A 22,402-nucleotide genomic window follows, 5' to 3' on the forward strand; every position below is an offset into this window, starting at 1 on the left:
TTAAAAAAGATATGGGTAAGACCTATATGATTAAAATGTTATGATTCTTGACAAACATAAAACTGAAACTGAACATAAAGATACATCATGTTCTTAGGTGCAAAGAACAGTTTTCACAAACACGTCAATACTCTCTAACTTAAGTAATAAATTTAATGTAATCTTCCCTCCATCCTCTTCCCTACCCCCCACCAAAAAAGAAAAACCGAAAAATTTCTGGAACTAGATGATTCTAAAGCTTATATGGAAAAATACACAAGAATACCAGGAAAACAACAACAAAATAGTAATGAGGGGAGATGAGCCCTACTCAGTAATAAAACATGCTATAAATCTTCTAATTAAAAAAGTATATAATAGGCACATGTATAGACAGAGATAAATGGAACAGGATAAAAAATGTGCCAAATGAGACAGAAATAATGCAGGAATTTAGTGTATGATAAAGGTGGCAACACAAATCTCTGAAATAAAGACCATCAACTTTTTTCCAGTATTGGACAATAATCCTCTAGAAAAAATGAGCAAAGGATAAAAATAAGCAGTTGAAAAACAGAATTACAAATGTCCCTGAAACATATGACCAGATTCTCAACTCCATTCATGTTACAGGTTGAACTGTGTTTCTCCAAAATTTATATGATGGAACCCTAACCTGCAGGACTTCAGAATGTGACCTTATTTGGAGACAGTCTTTACAGAAGTAATAAGGTTAAAATGACATCACCAGGGTAGACCCTAATCCAACATGACTAGTGTCCTTGTAGGATGAGGAAATCTGCCCAGAGACGTATACAGAGAGAAGACAATGTGAAGAGACGCAGCGAGAAAGTGGCTACCTACAAGTCAAGAGAAGGCCTGGGACAGATCCTCCCTCACTGCCCTCAGGAAGGAACCAACTCTAAAGGCACTTTGATCTTGGACTTCAAGCTTCTAGAACAGTGAGACAAAAAATTTCTTCCGTTTGAGTCAGCTACTTTGTGGTACTGTGTTAGAGCACCCCCAGAAAACTAATACAGCTTATAATAAGAGAAATGCAAAAGTTATAAAACAAGGCCTACTATAGCCTTAAAAATGATTGCTTGTGTTTGAGTAAAAGAGGTCTTCCAATTTTATTCTTTCTATATATAGTACTTCCATGTTGTTTTCATGTTTATAACAGACTTACATTTGTAATTCAAAATTAAGTAAAAAATCCAAAAATCTTTTGTAAAACTTATTTTTACACATTCATAGGTATGTACACAAACATGCCATTTTTATTTAAGATGGGGCCAATTACAAATATGACTATATTTTTAACTTAAAATATGCTATCCACAAAATACATTTATCTCAATTCTCTTGAAAGACTACAATATTTCTTTGTATGTATTGACATTTATATAATCAATCTTCTATTAATGGATCAATTATTTCTATCTCATTATTAAAAACAATGGCATAACATGTGTACATATTTCTCTTATTTATTTATTTATTTATTTATTTATTTGAAAGAGAGAATGCGTGTGCACACATGAGTAGAGGAGGGGCAGAGAGAGAGGGAGAGAGAGAATCCCAAGCAGGCTCCACACCGTCAGCACAGCCCAATGCGGGGCTCAAACTCACAAACTGTGAGATCATGACCTGAGCCGAAATCAGGAGTCAGATGCTTAACCGACTGAGCCACCCAGATGCCCCTCACTTCTCTTTTTAAATGTAAACCTGACACACATATTTTAGTTTTTATACACATTGTAAAATTTCCTTAATTTATACAGCTGCTGTATGTACGAGCATATGAGTGCTCACTTGTCAGTAACCTCACTAACTCTGGCTATTATTAATCCTTTAACTCTCTCCAATTTGGGAAGAGAAACATTTCATCCGTATGTTCTGTGCATTAAAAAATTTTGAGGCAATTGTGTAAAATTTCCTTTCTGTCTTCCTTTCCCCACCCCCTTTCTCCCCTGTTTTCTGTCTTCTTCAACTCCCTTTTAAAACAGTTGTATCACACGACTTACAGAATCTTCTTCTGAATTGAAATGGTGTCTTCAAATTATTTAAATTAATTAAAAATAGGGGCACCTGGGTGGCTCAGTCGGTTAAGCATCCGACTCTTGATTTCAGCTCAGGTCATGATCTCACGTTGTGTGAGATGGGGTCCCACATTGGGCTTGGGATTCTCTCTCTCTCTCTCCTCTCTCTCGGCCCCTCCCCTATGCACTTTCTCTCTCAAAATAAATAAACAGTAGAAAAATAAATTCATTAACAAAACATGGACGTGTTTTAAATACTCAACCTCTCAGAAAATAACTGCATTGGTTTTGTTAAAGAATACAAAAAGATGAAACACAATTTCATGCTTATGTGAGAAAGTTTATATATAATATTTTTTTAAGTTTATTTATTTTGAGAAAGAGTGCAAGGGTGCACATGCATGTGCTTGCTCAAGTGAATGAGTGGGGGAAGGGCAGGGGGGGTGGGGAGAGAGAGAGAGAGAGAGAGAGAGAGAGAGAGAGAGAGAGAGAGAGAGAGAGAGAAAGAAAGAAAGAAAGAAAGAAAGAAAGAAAGAAAGAAAGAAAGAAAGAAAGAGAATCCCAAGCAGGCTCCACACTGCCAGCACTGAGACTGGTGCAGGGCTTCAACCCACAAACTGTGAGATCATGACCTGAAATCAAGAGTCAGACACTCAACCAACTGAGCCACCCAGGCGCCCTTATGTATAACATTTGTATGTTTATATTTAACATTTCAGCTTCTAAAAAAAATAAAGCTGAGGGAAATAAGAATATTATTCTGAACCACTGGGAAGAATTATTGTTGAGGATTAATACAACCTGTTTGAAAGTCTCTAACACTGGAGCTCAGTGCTATTTTTAAAAAAGAGTAAAGAAAAATTGAGAGAACTAGGCACTAATGAGGAAAGAGAATTAGGAGGCAATCAAGAAGTTTACAGCAGCTTTAACAGAATATTCAACACTTACTTGTTGAAGGTTTATGTAGAGTGATGAAACGCCTAGGTAACCACATTTTAATCTTACAAATGGAAGCACATCTAGTCCAAGTCACCCTCCAGCCCTGAGGAGGTTACTAGAACCAGGAACACATGGGAAATCCATATTCCACATGGGATTAATTCGGGAGATAGGAGGTAATATTTCTAGGTTCCATATAAGTCTTTCACTAAACTTTAGGGCTTGGATTTTCATATTTGGGACATTTGGTGTAATCCTAAAGACAAGCATATTTTCTACTTTTATTTTCTACCTCTTGTGTCAGAAGGCTAATGCTTTGGCACCCATTTATGTGGTGATATGAACTGAAGTTACATCCATGGGGAATAGATTCTCTATCCATGTTTTAAATTTGTGAGTTTAAGTCCACATAAAATGAAGTTCTTAATAATATCACAAATTTTCTGAAAGAAATTCTGACCTGATCATTTACTCAAGTCACCAAGAAATGAGTTTGTAATCTATTTTAATTTCACTTCAGGCAACACATGATTCAGACACCACCATAGAATATTGACTTACTTGCATTTTTCTTCTTGTTTTCTAGGTGCTCTAACAGTTGTCGTATCTCAGTGTCATACTCCACCCATTCTGGGACAATCCTGGCAGCAGCTTTTAGCTTAGGTTCTTTTGTTTTGGGATTATTGCACTAAAAGTTTAAATAAAATTTGGTTAATGAAAAATGACTTTCCTTGTATGTTAATTATGCTTCGTTTAAGGAAGGAAGGGCGGGCGGGAGGGAGGGAGGGATAGAGGATGAACAGATCATTGTCCAGGAAAAAAGGAAATACTTGAGAACATTACTATGTCACTACAGCATACAAAATGAATTTTATAAAAAGCAGAGCCCTAAGTACTAAATATTTAAAGCACTAACAAATAAAAGTACTTAGTTTAATAGGGAAAGGATCAAGCGAAATGACAAATAATAGTTTATGTAAGCAGTAAGTATTTAATGCAAATAATCAGAAATTTAAACAAAAATTGTTTAAAAACATTCTTATGGTTAACAAGGAGTCTGTCAAACACTTCTCCAAAATGTTTTGGCAAAAGATCTAATTACATGATTATTTTGTAAAAGAACATAGCAGACTATATTAATAAGTATTCTTTTATCTTTCTTTGGACTAAAATCTGGTTTATATACTTGTGTTTTCCACAGACAAATGTTGTTAGCCTTTAGAAATTCCTCGAGTTTGTTTAGCAAAAGCATTCCCTCCCCTTCATATGCTTCTGTTCTAATTAGCAACTGTGGCGATATTAAAAATCAGTTAACTGGAACTCGTGTCAAAATACTGATAGGGTGAAATTCACAGGAGTTTATAAATCTCATGTCTAAACATATTAACTAGTCTACCTGACAGATACAGTGGAATAACGATGGGTATAGATCCTCAGTCCTCATGGTTCCGACTCTTCGCTTACTGGTAGTAAGACCCATACATTTCAGTTAACTGTGTGTGTGTGGGGGGAAGATCTTAGCTTCATCACAAGGGAGGAAGCTGAAATAAGATAATCTCTATGCTTCCACTGATATCTGACCGATGTAAACGACTCAGCGAGCAGTTGGTCCTATTATGGGGTTTCTTGGGAAATTAAGAGGTCAAAAGGCAAAGTGAACAGGAGAAGGATCTGATTCTGGATGTATGTGACGGTACAGCCGACAAGATGCTAATGTGCTGGATGTGAGGTGTGAGGAGAGAGGTCAAAGATGACCCCAGAGTGTGGGGCTTGAGCAACATGAAGAATGGAGATGCCATCGACCAAGACATGAAGGACTATGGGAGGAGGACAAATGTCACAAAGTTCCAGAAGCATCCCATTTGCTCTTTACAAGACATTAATAGAGAACACATCTTGAGCTCACTTTCATGCGACATCTTGTAGTTGCCGCAACTTGCTTTCTCCCTAATTCCTTATGGGAGAGCTACTGGTTATGTACGAGCCATGAGCCTATTGTCTTTTTTTTTTTTTTTATGTTTATTTATTTTTGAGAGAGAGGGAGAGACAGAGCATTAGCAGGGGAGGGGCAGAGAGAGAGGGAGACACAGAATCTGAAGCAGGCTCCAGGCTCCCAGCTGTCAGCACAGAGCCCAATGCGGGGCTCAAACTCACAAACTGCGAGATCATGACCTGAGCCGAAGTCGGACGCTCAACCGACTGAGCCACCCAGGCGCCCCGAGCCTGTTGCCTTAATCCCTTCCTCATCAAATATTTTCACTTCATTCCATTGTGTATTTTTTCCTATTGTATTATATTCCTGAAGTGGGAAAAGGAGATTTTCTCTGCAGAAATTAACCTTACAGGCATTATGTTCTATTATAAAGTAAAGATAATGGAACTATTTCCATTTTAATCCTGTCAGAAACTGTTAAAATACTGTGTTTCCCTTAGTTTTCTGTCTTACAATCTTCCCCCCCCCCCCCAATCTATATTGGTGGTGCTTACATGGGTTATCATGCCCCCCAGTGGAGCTTTGGCAAGGTCTGGACACATTTTTGGGTGTCATGACTGGGGGGTGGTGGGGCACTACTGCCATCTAGTGGGTAAAGCCAGAGATGCTGCTAAACATGCTCCAGGGCCCAGGACAGCCCCCCACAATTATGAATTATATGGTCTCAAATGTCAATAATGCCCAGGTTGACTGAAACAGAGCCGAGATGGTACCATGATATTCATAAATGCTCTCATCCTCACCTTTGATACCATTAATCATGCTTTTTCCTCTTCATTAGGCCATTTCCTTGGGGTTTGTCTGCATTCCCTTAACTTTTTTCCCAAAGAAGTTGGCCCAAATTAGCATGTTCTCTCATTTTTAAGTGTTTCTGTGGGAGGGATGGCTACCTGTCCACGAAAATTTATGCCATCTTTTTTCTATGTAGACCTATCACTAAGTAGCAGCTGCCCATCTGGGAATGACATTTCTTAGCTGCCCTTACATCTAAATGTGGTCCCACAACGAATCCACCAAGGGGCCGCAGCTTTTAGGAGTCAGGAAGCATTCCTCATACTCTTTTTCTCCCCTCCAGATCAACACTACCCAACAGAAATATGATGGAATTTTAAATTTTCTCGTAGCCACATATAAAAGTATAAACGGAACAGTTGAAATAAACATACAAATATATCAAAAACACTATCAGTCAATATGTAATAAATATAAATACTATTTATATTTTTATATTCTTTTTATTGTGCTGAGTCTTCAAAATCTAGTGTGTATTTTATACTTTACAGCACATCTCAATTCAGGTCAGCAATATTAAAAAAATTTTTTTTTTCTAATGTTTATTTATTTTTGAGACAGAGAGAGACAGAGCATGAATGGGGGGGAGGGTCAGAGAGAGAGGGAGACACAGAATCAGAAGCAGGCTCCAGGCTCCGAGCTGTCAGCACAGAGCCTGACGCGGGGCTTGAACTCGTGAACCATGAGATCACGAACTGAGCCGAAGTCGGACACTTAACCGACTGAGCCACCCAGGCGCCCCAGATCAGCAATATTTTAGCTCAATGGCCACGTGTGGCAAGTGGCTGCCATACTGGACAGATCAGCTTCTGATGGCTACAGATGATGACAGCACCTCAGAGGATGAAGGAGCCACAAGATGGATGGAGGCTGGTCCCATGATGGACAGGGAAGCTACTCACTGACAACACCCACTTAGATCTGGACTTAGGTGAGTGTGACACCACTGAAATCTGGGGTTTGTTATAGTTAGCTCATGTTAACCTAAGTGTTAGAGATCCCAAGGAGACCGTATGTCACTAATGTATGAGTCACAATCTTATATGTCACAGCACAACCTTAACATCTTATGAGTTATGTTCAGTAAGGTTCTTGGTCTCTCTTTAGAAAATTCCCTTGCTTTCTTCTTAACAATGCCACCTCGATTCTGCTTTCTATCACCTTTGACGGCAATCTGACAAGTTGGCGTGCTACCACTTTCCTATACATTTCTACACGTACCTAGAAAAATGTCCCTAGATTTTATTGTCCTGTCTTATGTTCAAAACTGCATGAATGCTAATATTTGGATAGTTTATTTTTTAACGGAAGATCTTACAAATAATTATTTTAAACTCAAATTAGCACATAAAAACAATATGGTCAGAAAAAGAATGACAATGTAACTATTAAAGACACTATAGTACTGGAATGTAAGTTCAAGATAGCTAGACAATACATTAGCTTGAAATATTTCATGTCTAGGAGAAATAGAGCATAAACTGTTTAAAACTAAAAGTTAAAAATTTTTCTCAAAAGGAAGGAAAAAAAACCCAGACATGTATAGGATAATTCAAGTAGACACATTTGGGAAAAACATTGGCAGGAGAACCAAACTGATTGTGTATTAAGATGATAGTTAATCCAGGAACATTTCAGCAGCTCATGGTCTTTCTCTCAGATGCCGCTGTGCATTAAAGAGGAACCCAGCAAGCCTGAGATCGCTATCCTTGGAAAGGCCTGCTTGCAAGGAGGGGCTTCGGCTGGCATCTGGGAACTTGGGTTTCAGGAGTGTTCCCACCATTCCTGATGAGAATGGCTCACCATGCCTAACCTGTGCCAACCACATAGTTTATGCCAAACATGTGCTTTCCTTCTGGATGTTGCGAATTATAAGCTTTTAAAGTGTGAAGTGCCTGGTATGTGACAGGCAGGGGCGTGCTTATGGGACCAGCCCTCAATAAGAATCCTGGGTACTGGGTTCCTAATCAGCTTGCCTGGTAGACAACACTTCACATGTGCTGTGAAATTCCTTATAGCTTCAGGGATTAAGCTTGCCCTGTGAGGCTGCATGGGGAGAGGGCTCTTGGAAGCTGGCATCTGGTCTTCTCTGGACTTTGCCCCATACATCCTTTCCCTTTTGCCCTGTACCCACTGGAATAAAGCATAGCCATGAGTATGATGATATTCTGAGTCCTCTGAGTCCTCTTGTGATTCAGCAAACTTGGGGGTGACCTTGGGGTCCCCCAGAGACAGCCCTGTACTTGGCCAACTTAAGTAAATAGAGCAAATAGACTAAGCAGCAGTGTGCCACATGTGTGCCATTCCATTTGTAAAAGAGAAGATACTTCTATTCGAACATTTTCACATCTGCTTATACACAAATGACAACACACACGCACTCACCAGATCGATTGTTTTGGCTCTCTGTTTGGATTCATCGTCACACCAGGTTTCACACCACAGCCAGTCTTGAGGAAGAGACTTAATGGCCACTTGGTAAATCATATTATTGGGAAGATCCTATAGAAGAAAAATGATTTAAACACAGAGGTATAGAAATTAGAGTCAGAGGGAATGAGGTTGATGAGGCCAATTAAATTAAAAACGGGTCCGAAGAATCATATGCAGATCTAAAATATCTATTTGAAAAAAATTTTAACGTTTATTTTTGAGAGAGAGAGTGTGCACGCACATGAGGGGGAGGGGCAGAGAGAGAGAGAGAGAGAGAGCGCGCGAGGGTGAGAGGGAGAGAGGGAGACACAGAGTCTGAAGCAGGCTCCAGGCTCTGAGCTGTCAGCACAGAGCCCGACATGGGGCTCGAACTCACACCGTGAGATCATGACTGGAGCCAAAGTCAGATGCTGAACCAACTGAGCCACCCAGGTGCCCCTAAAATATCTATTTTTAAGCTAGTAAACATTTAATCTGACTCAACCATCTTGTGTCATGATGAATCCATGCCCTAGAACTATGCCCACAGCTGCGCTGGACTTCACCCCTCGTGTCAGGAATGGAGCGGGAAGCCCAGAAACCCACCGCTCTTCACTGCCCCAAGCGGATAGCCTCAATGCCTCTGCCTGACCTGAAACAAGGGGACCGATCACCCACACCGTGCCTGCTCTTGCTGTTTATGGCTGCCATCGCTGTGCTCTCCAGATTTGGAGGTGACCTTTCGTGTCCCTGTTAGGAAACAATGCTCCAGGAGAATTCTCACATTTCTGCATGCTCGGGGCTTTCTAAGTAAAGACTGCTGGCACCTGCGTTAAAGGAAGTTTAAATGGCAAATGAGCCTCACAGGTGACAAAGCCCTGAATCATGCCCACAATCATGTGAGTGACCGACCCAGTCAAGTCTTCAGATTAGATGGCAACCCCTGGGTCCACAAAGACTTCAGCGTTGTGAGAGACTGCAGCAGAATGCCCAGCAATGTCAGACCCAGATTCCTGACCCACAGTTACTGTAAGTGGCTAGGTTTTCAGGTAAGTCATTAGGTAGCAACAGATAATGAATACAAGATTGTTGTGGGATTTGGATTTGACAAACAAAGCTGCTACTATTCATGCACAAGTATTTGTGTAGACATATGCTTTCATTTCCCTTCAAAGAGAATAACTGGTCATATGGTAGGTTTAAGTTTAAATTTTAAGAAAACCCCAAACTGTTTTCCAAAATGGAAAGGGAGGGAGAGGCTGAAAATATAAGGTTTTAAAGTTTATAAGCAGGGAATTGGAGCAGTCTGGATCTATGCACTGCAAATGAGTCTAAGAACGTTCTACTTACCTGATCTAGGTTTGACAGACTGTTTGGATCTTGACTGAGAGCTTGGTACTGGCCCCGGAGCCTGTCACCGGCTGCAATTCTCCTGAACTGCTTGAGATCCACTACATACAAGGCACTGCAAAGGTGAACAGTCTTTGGTGGCTCATGTTGTTCACGTATTTTTACTTTCCCCCAGTGACTATTTACAGTAATGCGATTGACTTCAGATATCCCTGGGTCTAATAACAAGTCCTTTCCTAAATTTTCGCCCAATTCTAAAACTGTTTCCAAGGGTTTGAAGTTTGTTATAATACTGTTAGGATCCATATCCTCTTAGAGTCACCACAGGTTTTTCCAAGATACCATGGAACTCATGGCTCTACAAAACAACATATTTGAAGACAGCATGTTCATTTTGTTATATGACAAACCAGTTTAAGTCTTCTGTTGTGGTCAGGAGCCTCTCCCCTGAGTTCTATTACTTGGTTTAACTCCTGGCTCAGTTACGCACTAACAGCGTAAGCCTGGGCAAGTTACATGAGTGCTTCATCCCTCTGAAACATCTATCACATGGGGCTGATAACAGTATCTCAAAAGGTTGTCACAGAAATTTTATGAGTTGATACAGGTAAAGTCTTGGGGTGCCTGGGTGGCTCAGTTGGTTAAGTGTCTGACTCTTGATTTCAACTCCAGTCATGATCTCACAGTTCGTGGGATTGAGCCCCGCGCTGGGCTCTGCACTGATGGCACAGAGCTTGCTTAGGATTCTCTCTCTCCCTCTTCCACTTGCCCCTCCCCTGCTTGTGCTGCTCCTCTCTCCCAAACTAAATAAACAAACAAATAAATAAATATTAAAAAGAGATGAATCTATGTTTAAAAAATATATATATGTAAAGTCTTGTAAGAGCGATTAGCACATAGCAAACACCAATTCGTTGTCATAATTGTCTGATTTCTAAGAAAACAGAGTATTGAGATCCAGTAAGTTATTTGGTTACTAAAAAGTAAGAGTATGGATTTTCTTACCTGATATGGTATTTCCTTCTTAAAAGATGTGATGCCCAGTATCCCTTTTTCCAGAAACGATACCCATCCATTTCAGTGCGGCTATCACAAAATGGGGTATACCCGTAGGGCGCTCCATCCAGATCAAAATCTCGGAGTTCTTTTAGGTCATGTCTTACAATCTAAATAATTAAAACAGTTTCTCTGATGAAGCCTATGCAATAATATAACATTATGCTATTATAATAAGCCTTTTTAACGTGAATCTCAAATTGTCACCTGACTGTAGAAACAGAACTGTGTTTTCCTCACAGCTCTTTCTTTTTTAAAAATTGTTTTTCAATGTTCATTATTTTGAGAGACAGACAGAGTGTGAGGGGGGAGAGGCAGAGAACAAGGGAGATACAGAATCCGAAGCAGGCTCCAGGTCTGAGCTGTCAGCACAGAGTCCCAACACAGGGCTCGAACTCACGAACCATGAGATCATGACCCAAGCTGAAGTTGGACGCTTAACTGACTGAGCCACCCAGGCTCCCCGCTCACAGCTCTTTCAAGCAGTAGGGAGTTTATGAAGTTCCCTTTTCTCTTGTTCGTACAGATGAAGAGAAACCTAAAATGCATATGCCTAGTCTATAGGACAGTGGTCTTATTAATAAGAATAGTCTGTCATGTCATCTTAATCAAGATTTCTTAAACAATATGCGTTTTGGGAAGAAATTAAATATTTCACAAGTTCATCGCTCTTAGTTTATCAAGGTATGGATTAATAATTCAAAATCATTTTTATGATAAATCTCCAGTATTTTATATTGGCCAATATTAGTCTGAATGATGAAGAAAAACCTCTTAATTATCCTCAATGGCTTTAATGAAATAACATTAGCGTGTTCCAGTTTTTAATAGACTCTAGCCTGCTGGAAAATGTCACTGTGTAAGCTGGGGGAAGGTAGGAGAAATATGTTTTATGTTAGACAATATGTTTTGAAATGCTTAGTTCGTTATCCACATTTTCCTGTTTTCTTCATTTTTAAGGATAATGATTCATATTTGTCAACTTGGAAACTAACACAAAAACAACAATAGAGTTAACAATACAAGTAAATTCTAATAGAGGATTTGAAAATACACTTTTGTCCTAAATATAAATACTAACTTGTGTACTTATTTTATATAACATTATTATTTACTGTTCTTCTTAAAGATTCTGTGTATTTTGCAAATATTTTTTCCCACTAGTGATCACAAAGGCATGCAATGCAAGGAGGGAAGGGGAAAAGTCGTAATTTTTGGATATGTAAGTTTTGAAAGAATGGGTTTTTGGGGGATAAATTTGGGACATTTTCCCCCCTTAAGTGTAAGGATGATGAGGTTTTGGCTATTGGCTAAAGGCCCAAGAATGCTGTGGGAGGTACAAGCAAGAGAGGAGAGCTGTCTGTAATCGCCAACTTTTTCAGCAAGAAGCATAGCTCCTTTTAAGCAAACAGCTCATACATTCATAGGAACTCACACAACTACTTTTATCATGACTAATTTCAGTACTTATTTTTAATTACCAAAACCAAAAAACTACCACTTCAGAGAGAAGACTGCAATGTCCAAATAATAAATGGTACTGCTTGTGATACACTGGATTTTCCCCTGGAATTCTGACCGTTTTTTTTTGAAGATACTTTCCTTACATATCACATTCACGTCTTCCACATTTATGCAGCAGGGCAACAAAGACAATAACGAGCACCAGCAACATGAATTGAGTCCCTGTACTCAGAAGTGCAAACACAGTTTAAGTATTACTGAAAGCAACAGTTAATCTTATTACCTGGTCAGCATCAACAAAAATGATTTTGTCCACCGCTAGGGGAAAAAGGACATCGAGGAAAAGAATTTTGTAACCCCAAATAATCCTCTGTTTTTCCGTCTGCTGGTGAAGCCAGCGGGGCCACTGATACTGCACTAGCTCGTACTGGAACCCATATTCCTCAGCCATGTGAGGAATCACCTCCTAAAAATGCGCACACACACACACGAATCAAAGAATATGTTCATATGTTTAGAGAACAATTTAACATTTGAAAGAGTTTACCATAAATTATTACAAACTAATTGGTAAAAAAGTGTAAACTACTTCTATAACTTATACCTATTAATGAGGAATAGGAAAATGCTGACAAATATCAAAATAGAAGTATACATAAAACTATATGATCTAATGACATTAAAAAATAGGTACACCATATTAACTAGCAAGCTTATCAACTAAGATCAATGTTCCCCTAGTTTTTATCACTACTGTTTGACTTGAGAAAGCCTGACTATAAAGGAAAAGCATTTGGATCTTGGAACATCGACACAGCGAACAGTTTATGTTTATGTCAACATACTGGCTGGTCAGACAGCTACAACATGAAGAGGGGTGCAAAAAACCACAAAATGAGTTGTAAATTGATGAATTAGGTTCTCCCCATGAGTTTCATGTCTGAGATTTATGACTATCTAATTCAAGGATTAAAAACGCAGGGTAGTCATTGTGGGTGTGAATATCTGATATTTGATTCAGAGTCTTAGAGACTTAAAGTATCTTATTCTGTTTAAACCAGAGCAGTTAATGAAATACACTGTTGGTTAAGTTTGGTTCAAGAGCCCCACGTGAGAGGGAGAATGGTAAAGGGGTGGGGAAAGACAGGTTAGCACACAGAGAATTTGCTTTTTCCTGCTCAGTTCTCATTTGTAGCTAGCTGCTGGTTATATACTTAAATTTTCTCCTTGCTTTTGTAAGAACAACGTAGATTTAAATTATGTTCCTTAGCATAAGCATTGGTTTTTATTTATGAATTATAATGCTGTAATTATGGCTAGACCAGTTGTTGAGAATCACTGTTTTGATTTCAAAATTTAAAAATATGTATTAGGAAAAATTAGAAAAATTTTCTAATTCAGCAAATATGTATTAAAATTTTCACTGAGGGGTGCCTGGGTGGCTCAGTCAGTTAAATGTTGGACTCTCGATCTCAGGATCATGAGCTCCAGCCCTGCACTGGGCTCCACCCTTACTGAGCATGCCCTATGTGCCAGGCACTATTTTAGGTCCTAGGGATACAGATGTGAACAAAACAGATACAAATTGTGGCCCTCATGATGCTTACATTTTAGAGGTGGTGGGTGGATTAAATGAAATCAGTAAGTTATCTATAGAAGACAGAGCTAGGAAAAAATAAAAAAGGAAGGGAAGCAGAGTGAAAAATCAGAAGGGACTGTAACTTCAGACTGTGTGGTCAGGAAAGGACTATTCCCTACGCAGGCAGAATTCATTAAATGTTTGAAGGAAGAGAGGAGGTACATTTTGAAAATTGGAAGGAAAGGATCTAGGGTACTAGTAATTTCTATTTCTATATCTAATTGCTGGTTACACAGGTGTTTTATCTTTGTAAAAATTCATCAAAGCTGCACACTTACGATTTGTACACATTGTACATGAAAAGCTTCAAAAAGAAACATTTTAAGGGAAAGGAACAAAATTCCAAAAAGAAGGAAAATATTATTTCAGATATGGTATTACTTTTGGCCATGTGGGAGAACAAGACCTTTATGCAGACACAGCACTATATTTCTACTGAATGGTATATTTCCTGCTGAGAGAATCTTACAATTGTATTATCTCAGTTTATGTAAAATTAACCAATCCCCTTATGCAGTATTTGCCTAGTAGGATAACATCAAAAACTTGCTGACAAACTAGTAGGACTTGTTGTTTATATGAATGGGTTCTTTTTCGGTTTTATCTACTGCTAAATGCACACAGGAGGCGGCACTCTTGGTGGTTGCGAAGATGCTGTTACGTGAGGGTTAAGCACCAGGCTGTGAGGGCAGCATGCCTGGGATCAGATCTCAGCTATCTGCTGAATTAGCTGTTTGATCTCAGGACTCTGCTTTAAAGGACAAAGCTTGCTCAGAGAAAGGTTAGACCCTTTGTCCCAGGATCCCGGTAGGTAACCTCTATGCCTTCTACTGTCCTGCCTCAGTCAACACCAAATAGTCTATGCCAACAATGCAACTTACCGCTGGGACTGTGAGCCACAACGTATCAGCTGAACCTCTCCAGGGGCTGGAGGCAAAGGTAACACTGTGGCAGTCAACTGGGTCTATGTGGCCAACCCCCAATAAAAACTGTGGACACCACAGTCTGAGTGAGCTGCCCTGGTTGGCAATACTCCATGTGTATTGTCACGTTTTTGCTGGGAGAAATAAGCGCTGCTGCCAAACCCACTGGGAGAGGACAACTGGAAGCTCTGGGTCTGTTCTGCCCTACACGTCTCTTTGTCTTGCTTGTTTTAACCTGTACTGCTTTGCTGTAAACTGCAACTGTGAGCATAATGGTGTTTCTTTCTTTCTTTTTATGCTTATTTTTGAGAGAGAGCAAGTTGGGGAGGGGCAGAGAGAGAGAGAGAGAGAGAGAGAGAGAGAGAGAGAGAGAGAAGGAGACACAGAATCAGAAGCAGGCTCCAGGCTCTCAGCTGTCAGCACAGAGCCCAATGTGGGGCTTGAACCCATGAACCATGAGATCATGACCTGAGCCGAAGTTGGATGTTCAACTGACTGAGCCACCCAGGTGACCCTCTTTTCTTTCTTTTTTTTAATTTATTCATTTATCCTGAGAGACAGAGAGTGCACAAAAGTGGGGGAAGGGCAGAGACAGAAGGAGAGAGAGAGAATCCTAAGCAAGCTCCACACTGTCAGTGCAGAGCCTGACACGGGGCTCAAACCCACGAACCATGAGATCATGACCTGAGCTGAAGCTGGCAGCTTAACCGACCAAGCGGGCCAGGCACCCCGATAATGGTGTTCCTTATTTCTGTGAGTCCTTCTAGTTAATCACTGAACCTAAGGTGAACTTGGATACCTCCCCATTGTGCAGGCTGGTTATGTAATTTCTGAGTCTTGGTTTTCTGTGAATAGAACTTTATGAAGAACAAATAATGTAGGTAAATCACTCAGCAATGTGCCTGGCAATATTAAGGAATAACAACATGGCTGGCTATTTTTATTTCTGGTTTTACCGCTGGCTTTGGTTTAGAAAAAGAGAACTCCTTTGAACTGCTACTGAATGAGACCCTAACTTGCATGAAATCTGATTAGTCCGCAGTGAGAATAGGGGGAAACAGGGTATACTTTGTAGCAAGAGTGTGAGGCTGAGTACAGGGGAGCAACTGTTGGCCCCCTGAAAACTTCTCAGGATAAAATGCCTCAGACTTCTGAATATAGTCCCCAAACCACTACCACAGCAGTCACCGTGCCGCAGAAAGATCAAAGAGCCTTATTATTCCTGGGACTATCGAACTACTTCCTATGGTACAGTTTTCATGTTCTCTGGATACTACTGTTCTAGTCTATCTTTGTAAAATTATGACAGAATCTAATTCTTTTTATTGACAATCTGTACATATCTTTCACTGCCAAGTTTAATTATATTATCATGAAAAACCACTAATCCTTCTGATTTTGAGTTTACTTAAAAATAAACCATCTCCTTCTGTCCTCCTAAACACTTCTCTGAATAAAAACAGTGTAACATTTTTCTTAAGCCAGATAAAACAATGAATACCAAAACTTTAAAATTAGAAACAGTAATTTCAAAAGGCTCATTCTGAAAATGTCGTGAACTTACAATGACATAAAGAATTTACTTTTAAACATTGAACCACTCTATAATAAAAAGGTTAATGTACTTACTTTAAATGTTGGTGAGAGATAATTTTTTAGAAACCAGAATTTCACAGGTGTTTTGGTGTTACGTAAAACAGAAAGCATCATAATTCTGTATAAAGGAACATTTAACCCAGTAAGTTAATATTAATAGGAGTTCATCCTGCTTTTCCTAAGGCTTTTTAATTATTATATATATACATGCAATAATTATTTAAAGGCATTAATTTTTCACTATGAATTATGGGGAAATAGACTGAAGCACCTTCACAAATTATGGTTACTTATCAAGTATGTAATGTGTAAGGAGGTGTGTGTGCGTATATATATATATATATATATATATATATATATATGCACACAATATATATATATATATATATACGCACACACACACACACACACACATGCACACACACTATACAGAATAAATTGATTGCTTTTTGTTTGTTCCACTTGACTCTGAAATACTCTTGTTTAGTTGATTACATTCTAATCTCCACTCTATTACTTTGTCATTAACGTCAAGTATACAGAACTGGAAGAACTGAATGATGTATACTAGTAAATTCATGGGATAGGTCACTTGTTTTGCTACGCCAGACCTCTGACTGGAAAAGAGACAGATGTATCTAATATACCACATATAGACATATACTTGAATATCACATCTTCAAATATTTTTGAGGAATTCTCTGATATCCTTCTATATGAAAAGTTAAAAACAACAGCCCTAAGGTTCGGAATTTAGTTCTCCTCTTATTCCCCCTCCTCCTTCTTATAAAATAAAAGGGAAATTTACTATATATATTTTTTCTCACATATTATTTTGTCTTAAAATATGTTCCTTTCCTAGCCTTAAAGAACACTGATATTCCAAATCAATTAAACTCAAGAAATTCGACTACATTTTAAAGATATACTTCTCTCATAATCTTAGGTTAAAAAAAGAAAAAAGCAAGGTGCAGAACAACATATACTTTGTTACTGCTTAAGTAAAAAGAAGTTAAAAAATGAAGAAGATATATATGCTTATCTACATACATCCTTGGCAAGTTACAAAAATAATATCGGTTTCCTGTTGGAAGGAAACTGGGTAATAAGGAAACAGGTGGGATTCTTTTCACTGTACATTCTTTTATTCTTCTGAACTTTTGAAATTCTTTTTGAACCACTTTTCAAAGCATTTGATAAAAAATATACCTACCTTAAAAAGCGTTCATATAAATGGCCAGAAGCAACTGAAAAAATGTTTAGAACGTCTGCTTCATCTTTTTCTTTATGCAAACTTCTTGTGAAACTTGGAATAAAAAAGTAGTGATTGACAAGTTCTTAATCTGCATTTGCACACTTTACATACCTAATTTAATATGCATACTAAATTTAATATGCAATAAAAGTAGGAAAGCCTCTCAAAATAAGCTCCATCTCATACACAAAATTACTGAATCTTTTTATTTGGAGTATTCATAATTATAATTTCTGTTTTCTTCAGGTGTAAAAATGTATTTAATTAAAATTTTCATTTTTATAGGCACAGATATTTAGAACGACTAAAATTTGGAAAAAAATAACTTACAATCACCACAGATGTATTTTGCCAAATAGGAACTGTTATGACAGAGTATTTTTCAAATCTTATTATAATCTCTCAAATAAGAAAAATACAGTTGATACTCCAAGTTAGGGTTAAAATTTGGATAAAAAAGTGACAGCATGATAATATACACAATACTTCTGTAAGCTGAAGGAGCTTCCCTCCTGAACATGTCTTTTCTCCCTTCCTACACAGCGGTATTTGTTTTTGGTACCCTTTCCGTACAGCAAGTGCCATGCTATTGTTTAACAATTACCTATATTCATTCTTGTCTCCACTTTCTGGTTTTAATGGAAGATTATGGAGAGATACTCTTTAAAAAGCTCACATTCTGCTTCATTATCCCGTCAAATATACCTACTCTCCAGATGATCTCAAAATGAGGGGGTCTGAGACCTTCTCAATCAGTAATAGTTCAATGCACATAAAGGGACAAGAACACCATTCTTATCAAACAAGGCACCAACTACAGAAAAAGAGGCCTAAACTGGGCAAGATCGCAATGATAGGAGTGCCCCTGATTGGCGTAACACAATCCACTTAGGTTGCTGAATCTGGCTGGCTCAAAGTCAGAAATACAGAAATAGACAACTGATAGAAATTATCTCTGGGAGATAATAATCTCTCAGTGGTTCTCTCTCATAAATCAAATGAAGCTCAGATCTCTAAAACTGGCTTTCAAAGTTCTCTACAATGTGGATCTACAGCAGACGCCTTTGTTTTTGCCCATCTAATGTCCTTTACGTTTCTAGTAACAATCGCCTGGTATTTTTCTGGGGGAAGCATTCCTCCTCCAGTTGCATTCTGTGAGTCTACGACAGGCCTGCCCACTCGTTCTAGAGGTGGGCATACGACCCAAGTGTGCTTAGAGTCACAGGAACCAGTTCAGTTTGGGACAAATGGCTAACAACTGGACTAATGAGTCAGCCCTGGAACTTTTGCTGGCACTATATGGAAAGATGGCAAACTTTTCCTTGTAAAAGTTTCTCTGAAAATGAGGGAGGCATAGACAATAGAACTAAGACATGGAAAAAGAGTTCCTAGGCCACGTCACCCGAATGCCCAAAGCCAGCTCTACTCCTGGACTCTCTACATGTGAGCCAATATATTCCTGTTTTGATTAATATTTATTAATATTATTAACATCGATTCCTGTTTGATTAGGCCTTGACCTAATTTATAGATTCCCTATTATATTCAATGCCCCAGTGTTCTAGCTAAGCTGGGCTATTTTCTGTTTAATCTCTTTGACTTCATATAACCAGGTACCTTCTCTCTATCTCCAACTTCTGAAGTCTTGTCCATCTTTTAGAGCGCATCTTAGCCAAGAAGTATTTCCTGAGGTTCCTCCTAACTAAAGTCTTCTTCTCCTGTGGTTCTCAGGGCACTTGATTTTCAGCTGTCTTATAGCTCGTTTCCTATCCCGTTTTATCAACACTTGTGTATCAATCTCACCCCACATGAAGAGAGATTCTGCGTTACTTAGATGTTTACCATCTGCAGGCCTTCCACATACTAGACTCCTGATGGATCTATCATTATATGTTAAAATATTCACTGGTAATTACCTTTTAATAGAATCCCACATTCCTTTTTTCTTCTCATCTTTATCGGTTAGGAGATCTTCCTTAATTTTGTCTGGCTTTTTTTGCACCTAGATAGCACGGTAAAGAAAAATCTTAGAATTGTGCAGCTTTAAGTATTATGCAACGTGCTTAGAAAGTTAGAAAGTGCAAGGTGACCCCTGTAAATCTAAGACAGTTGCAGTGACGGAGCCAGGGAAGATCTTAGTACATTACAGACACAATCTGGTTTCAATTATCAGTTCAATCTCATCGTTAGCTCTTTTGGTGGTTACCTCCATTCTGTTAAATAATGTGCTTATACTTGTATTTACTGATTTTTCAACTTCAGGCTTTATCTACCAGCATATCTGCAACCACAGGGTTTAGGTATTTTTCATTCTTTGGGACGACAGACAAGCAGCTCCCTTCTATTGGTCTGCCTCTCTTTGTCTGGAAGTTTTGGGAGTAGTATCATTACCATTAGTTCTTCTACTGAGTATCTTTGTAGCTTCAAATAATACTTAAATGTCTATTTTTTGTTCCAACAATTTCAGGTTTCTCTCGCATGTAAGATAAGAATACTAATGGCATTTCTACCTTTTCCCTCCGCCTCCCACCTTACATTAGCTGAACTTTTACTTTAGCATCATATAAGGATAGGTACTACCTACATTTACGCTGGTAAACATAATTGTATCTACTGCATTTTGCTACGTTTATTTTACAACTTGAAGATCAGCAAATAGTGCTTATTGTGAAGATGTAATTATTATTCACTGCAGAGTCTGCAAGGCCACTACAGCTGTATTTCCTCAGTGCAGTTATAGTAACCTGACCATCGTGCCACTCATGGGAGACTCTGGATATTTCAAATGGATTCTGTTTTCTTACATCCCACCAACACAGAAACATTTTTTCTTGGAATTTTATTGCATTTATTTTTCCTTGTAGTGAGATATGTTTCTTCCTTACCACATACCTAATATTTCCCAGTTTATTATTCATGTTCATTGCCTGGAACTCCTGTCTTCTTGGAAATGTTTTTTCCCAGAGCTCAGTAATTAACTGCCTATTTCTTTCAAGGATTTCTTTGCATTGTTTTTCAGATTAATTTCACCATTTCTTGATGTACCTATCTTCCTCTTTCTTGGTCTTCATCTTCATTGGACTGGCAAACATCTTCAAGGGGTGTGAAAAATTTTTCTAAACCTTCACTCTTCAGAAAATAACTTTAAGAATTTGGTTAAAGAATCCTAGCTTCAAAATAATTTTCCTCAAAATACTAAAGGCTTTGTTTTGCTGTCTGGTAACATTCATTTTGAAAATCAAAAGTCTGACGCTAGGGTTAGTGTCATTCTATGACTCTGACCTGCCTTTTCTCCCTGATAGTTATTAGGGTCTCATGTGGGCCATCTTTCACTCATGGTAATTTATGGACCCTTATGAACATTATTCCCTCTCCTTCTCTGTGAAATACCCTCCCTCTTTTTTTTTTTTTTTTTTTTTAAAGATTTTTAAGGAATCTCTACATCCAACATGGAGCTGAAACTTACAACCCCTAGATCAGGAGTTGCGTGCTCCACGGAGCAAGCAAGCCAGTGGATTGTCCCCCTCCTCCATTGTCTATTCTTTCTCTATGGAATTCCTATTCATGGGCTGTGGAATTCATGGGCTGATCCTTAACATTGTTTATCTTTTCTGCTCTCCCTTTTCTGTCTTTTGATATAATTCTGAGATGGATGGTGAGGAGATAAAACGGTGTTATTAAAAAAACAACAGAAGGACCGAGGTGGGTGGTCTGATTCAGGTAGGGCATGATTATTACCTCAAAGATTTGATGGCTATGGTGAAAGAGTTCAACCTGCTCTGTACTATAGACCAAGAAGTCAAATTAGAACTGATAGGCAGAGTGCAAAAATTCAGCTCAAGAAAACCTAAGCGGCCTTTCAATGGTCAAAATAGCTCAAAGATGGAACTGTCCTCTCGTCCCCCAGCCTGGTAGAAATGGTATTTCTTTCTTGTTTGCAGGGCTAGGATAAAACTTCCTGGAATGCTGGTCCTATAGGGCTTGGTTGAGTTAGTATCTTAAGTAGCTGGTCTGGGTTTTGTGGGGTTTTTCTTCTGAAATGACCAGAAAGAAATGTATTCAAGAAGAGACTGTGTTACTATTGAGAAAGAAAATCAAGGTCAATACAGGAGGAAGAGAATCAAAGATGAATGTGAGCAACATGTATAACTGATCACAGGATAAAAAGCAGAGGTGATAAGGAATAGGTTATGATATGGGATGCAGGGTAAAATTTGGTGATACAGTAGTTTAGAATCTAGGCAATATGTAAGGTGTGAGGTTTGGTAGCCTGCTGTTATTGGATCTTAGAAATTACAACCACATTGTATTTTCTAGTTATCTTTGGAAATTAATTTCTGCTCTACTGCGCTGTAGATGGAGGATACACCCTGTACAATTTCATTCTTCTGAAATTTGTTGAAACTTGCTTTTCAACTAAATGCAAAGTTAATTTTTATAACATTTTATGTGTATTTGAAAGATTATTCACTTGGTGTTACTGGGTGTTGTGTTCTATATGTGTTTAGGTCAAAATTTATAATCTGTTCAAATCTCTATCTCTTGATATTTTGGTCAGTTTATTGTATCAGGTACTGAGAGATGGGCATTAAAAATAATCCCAGCATGATAGAGAACTATAAATTTCTCTTTCTAATTCTATTCCTGCCTTATATATGTAAAATGACTTTATCTTAGTAAGGTTATTTGTCTTGTTGTCCTATATCTCTGGTATTAGTATAGCTATGCCAATTTTCTTTAGCTTAGTATTGGCCTAGAATACTTTTGCCACTCTTGTATTTTATTTTCATCTTCATCCTAAAGTTGTATTCTTAGGTATGAGGTGTACTTTCCACAAATGACATGTAGTTATAATTTTAAAAAATCCAATATCACAACCTTTGTCTTTTAATTAAAACATTTAGTCTATTTACATTTAATGTAATTGGGTTAAATTCTAACTTATTATTTTGTTCCTCCTCC

The 22,402-nt window shown here is 38.3% G+C and overlaps 1 protein-coding gene across 3 annotated transcripts in view; it reads right to left on the reverse strand.

Annotated features, from left to right (window-relative positions):
• The window catches only part of UGGT2 (UDP-glucose glycoprotein glucosyltransferase 2), a 198,263-nt gene that overhangs the window by 5,791 nt on the left and 170,070 nt on the right, over window positions 1-22,402 (reverse strand). The window contains exons 31-38 of one of the 3 annotated variants that reach the window (XM_042979424.1): window positions 19,357-19,442; window positions 17,399-17,491; window positions 16,219-16,303; window positions 12,311-12,493; window positions 10,513-10,673; window positions 9,508-9,622; window positions 8,131-8,247; window positions 3,522-3,648 (exon numbers count right to left, since the gene is read on the reverse strand). In XM_042979424.1, the coding sequence (XP_042835358.1) occupies window positions 3,522-3,648; window positions 8,131-8,247; window positions 9,508-9,622; window positions 10,513-10,673; window positions 12,311-12,493; window positions 16,219-16,303; window positions 17,399-17,491; window positions 19,357-19,442 (967 nt within the window). Of the gene's footprint in view, window positions 1-3,521; window positions 3,649-8,130; window positions 8,248-9,507; window positions 9,623-10,512; window positions 10,674-12,042; window positions 12,250-12,310; window positions 12,494-16,218; window positions 16,304-17,398; window positions 17,492-19,356; window positions 19,443-22,402 lie in introns of those variants that run through there. The other 2 variants (XM_042979427.1, XM_042979435.1) reach the window with 2 other exon arrangements.

The sequence above is a fragment of the Panthera tigris genome, chromosome A1 (assembly GCF_018350195.1).
Source record: "Panthera tigris isolate Pti1 chromosome A1, P.tigris_Pti1_mat1.1, whole genome shotgun sequence".
Taxonomy (NCBI): Eukaryota; Metazoa; Chordata; class Mammalia; order Carnivora; family Felidae; genus Panthera; species Panthera tigris.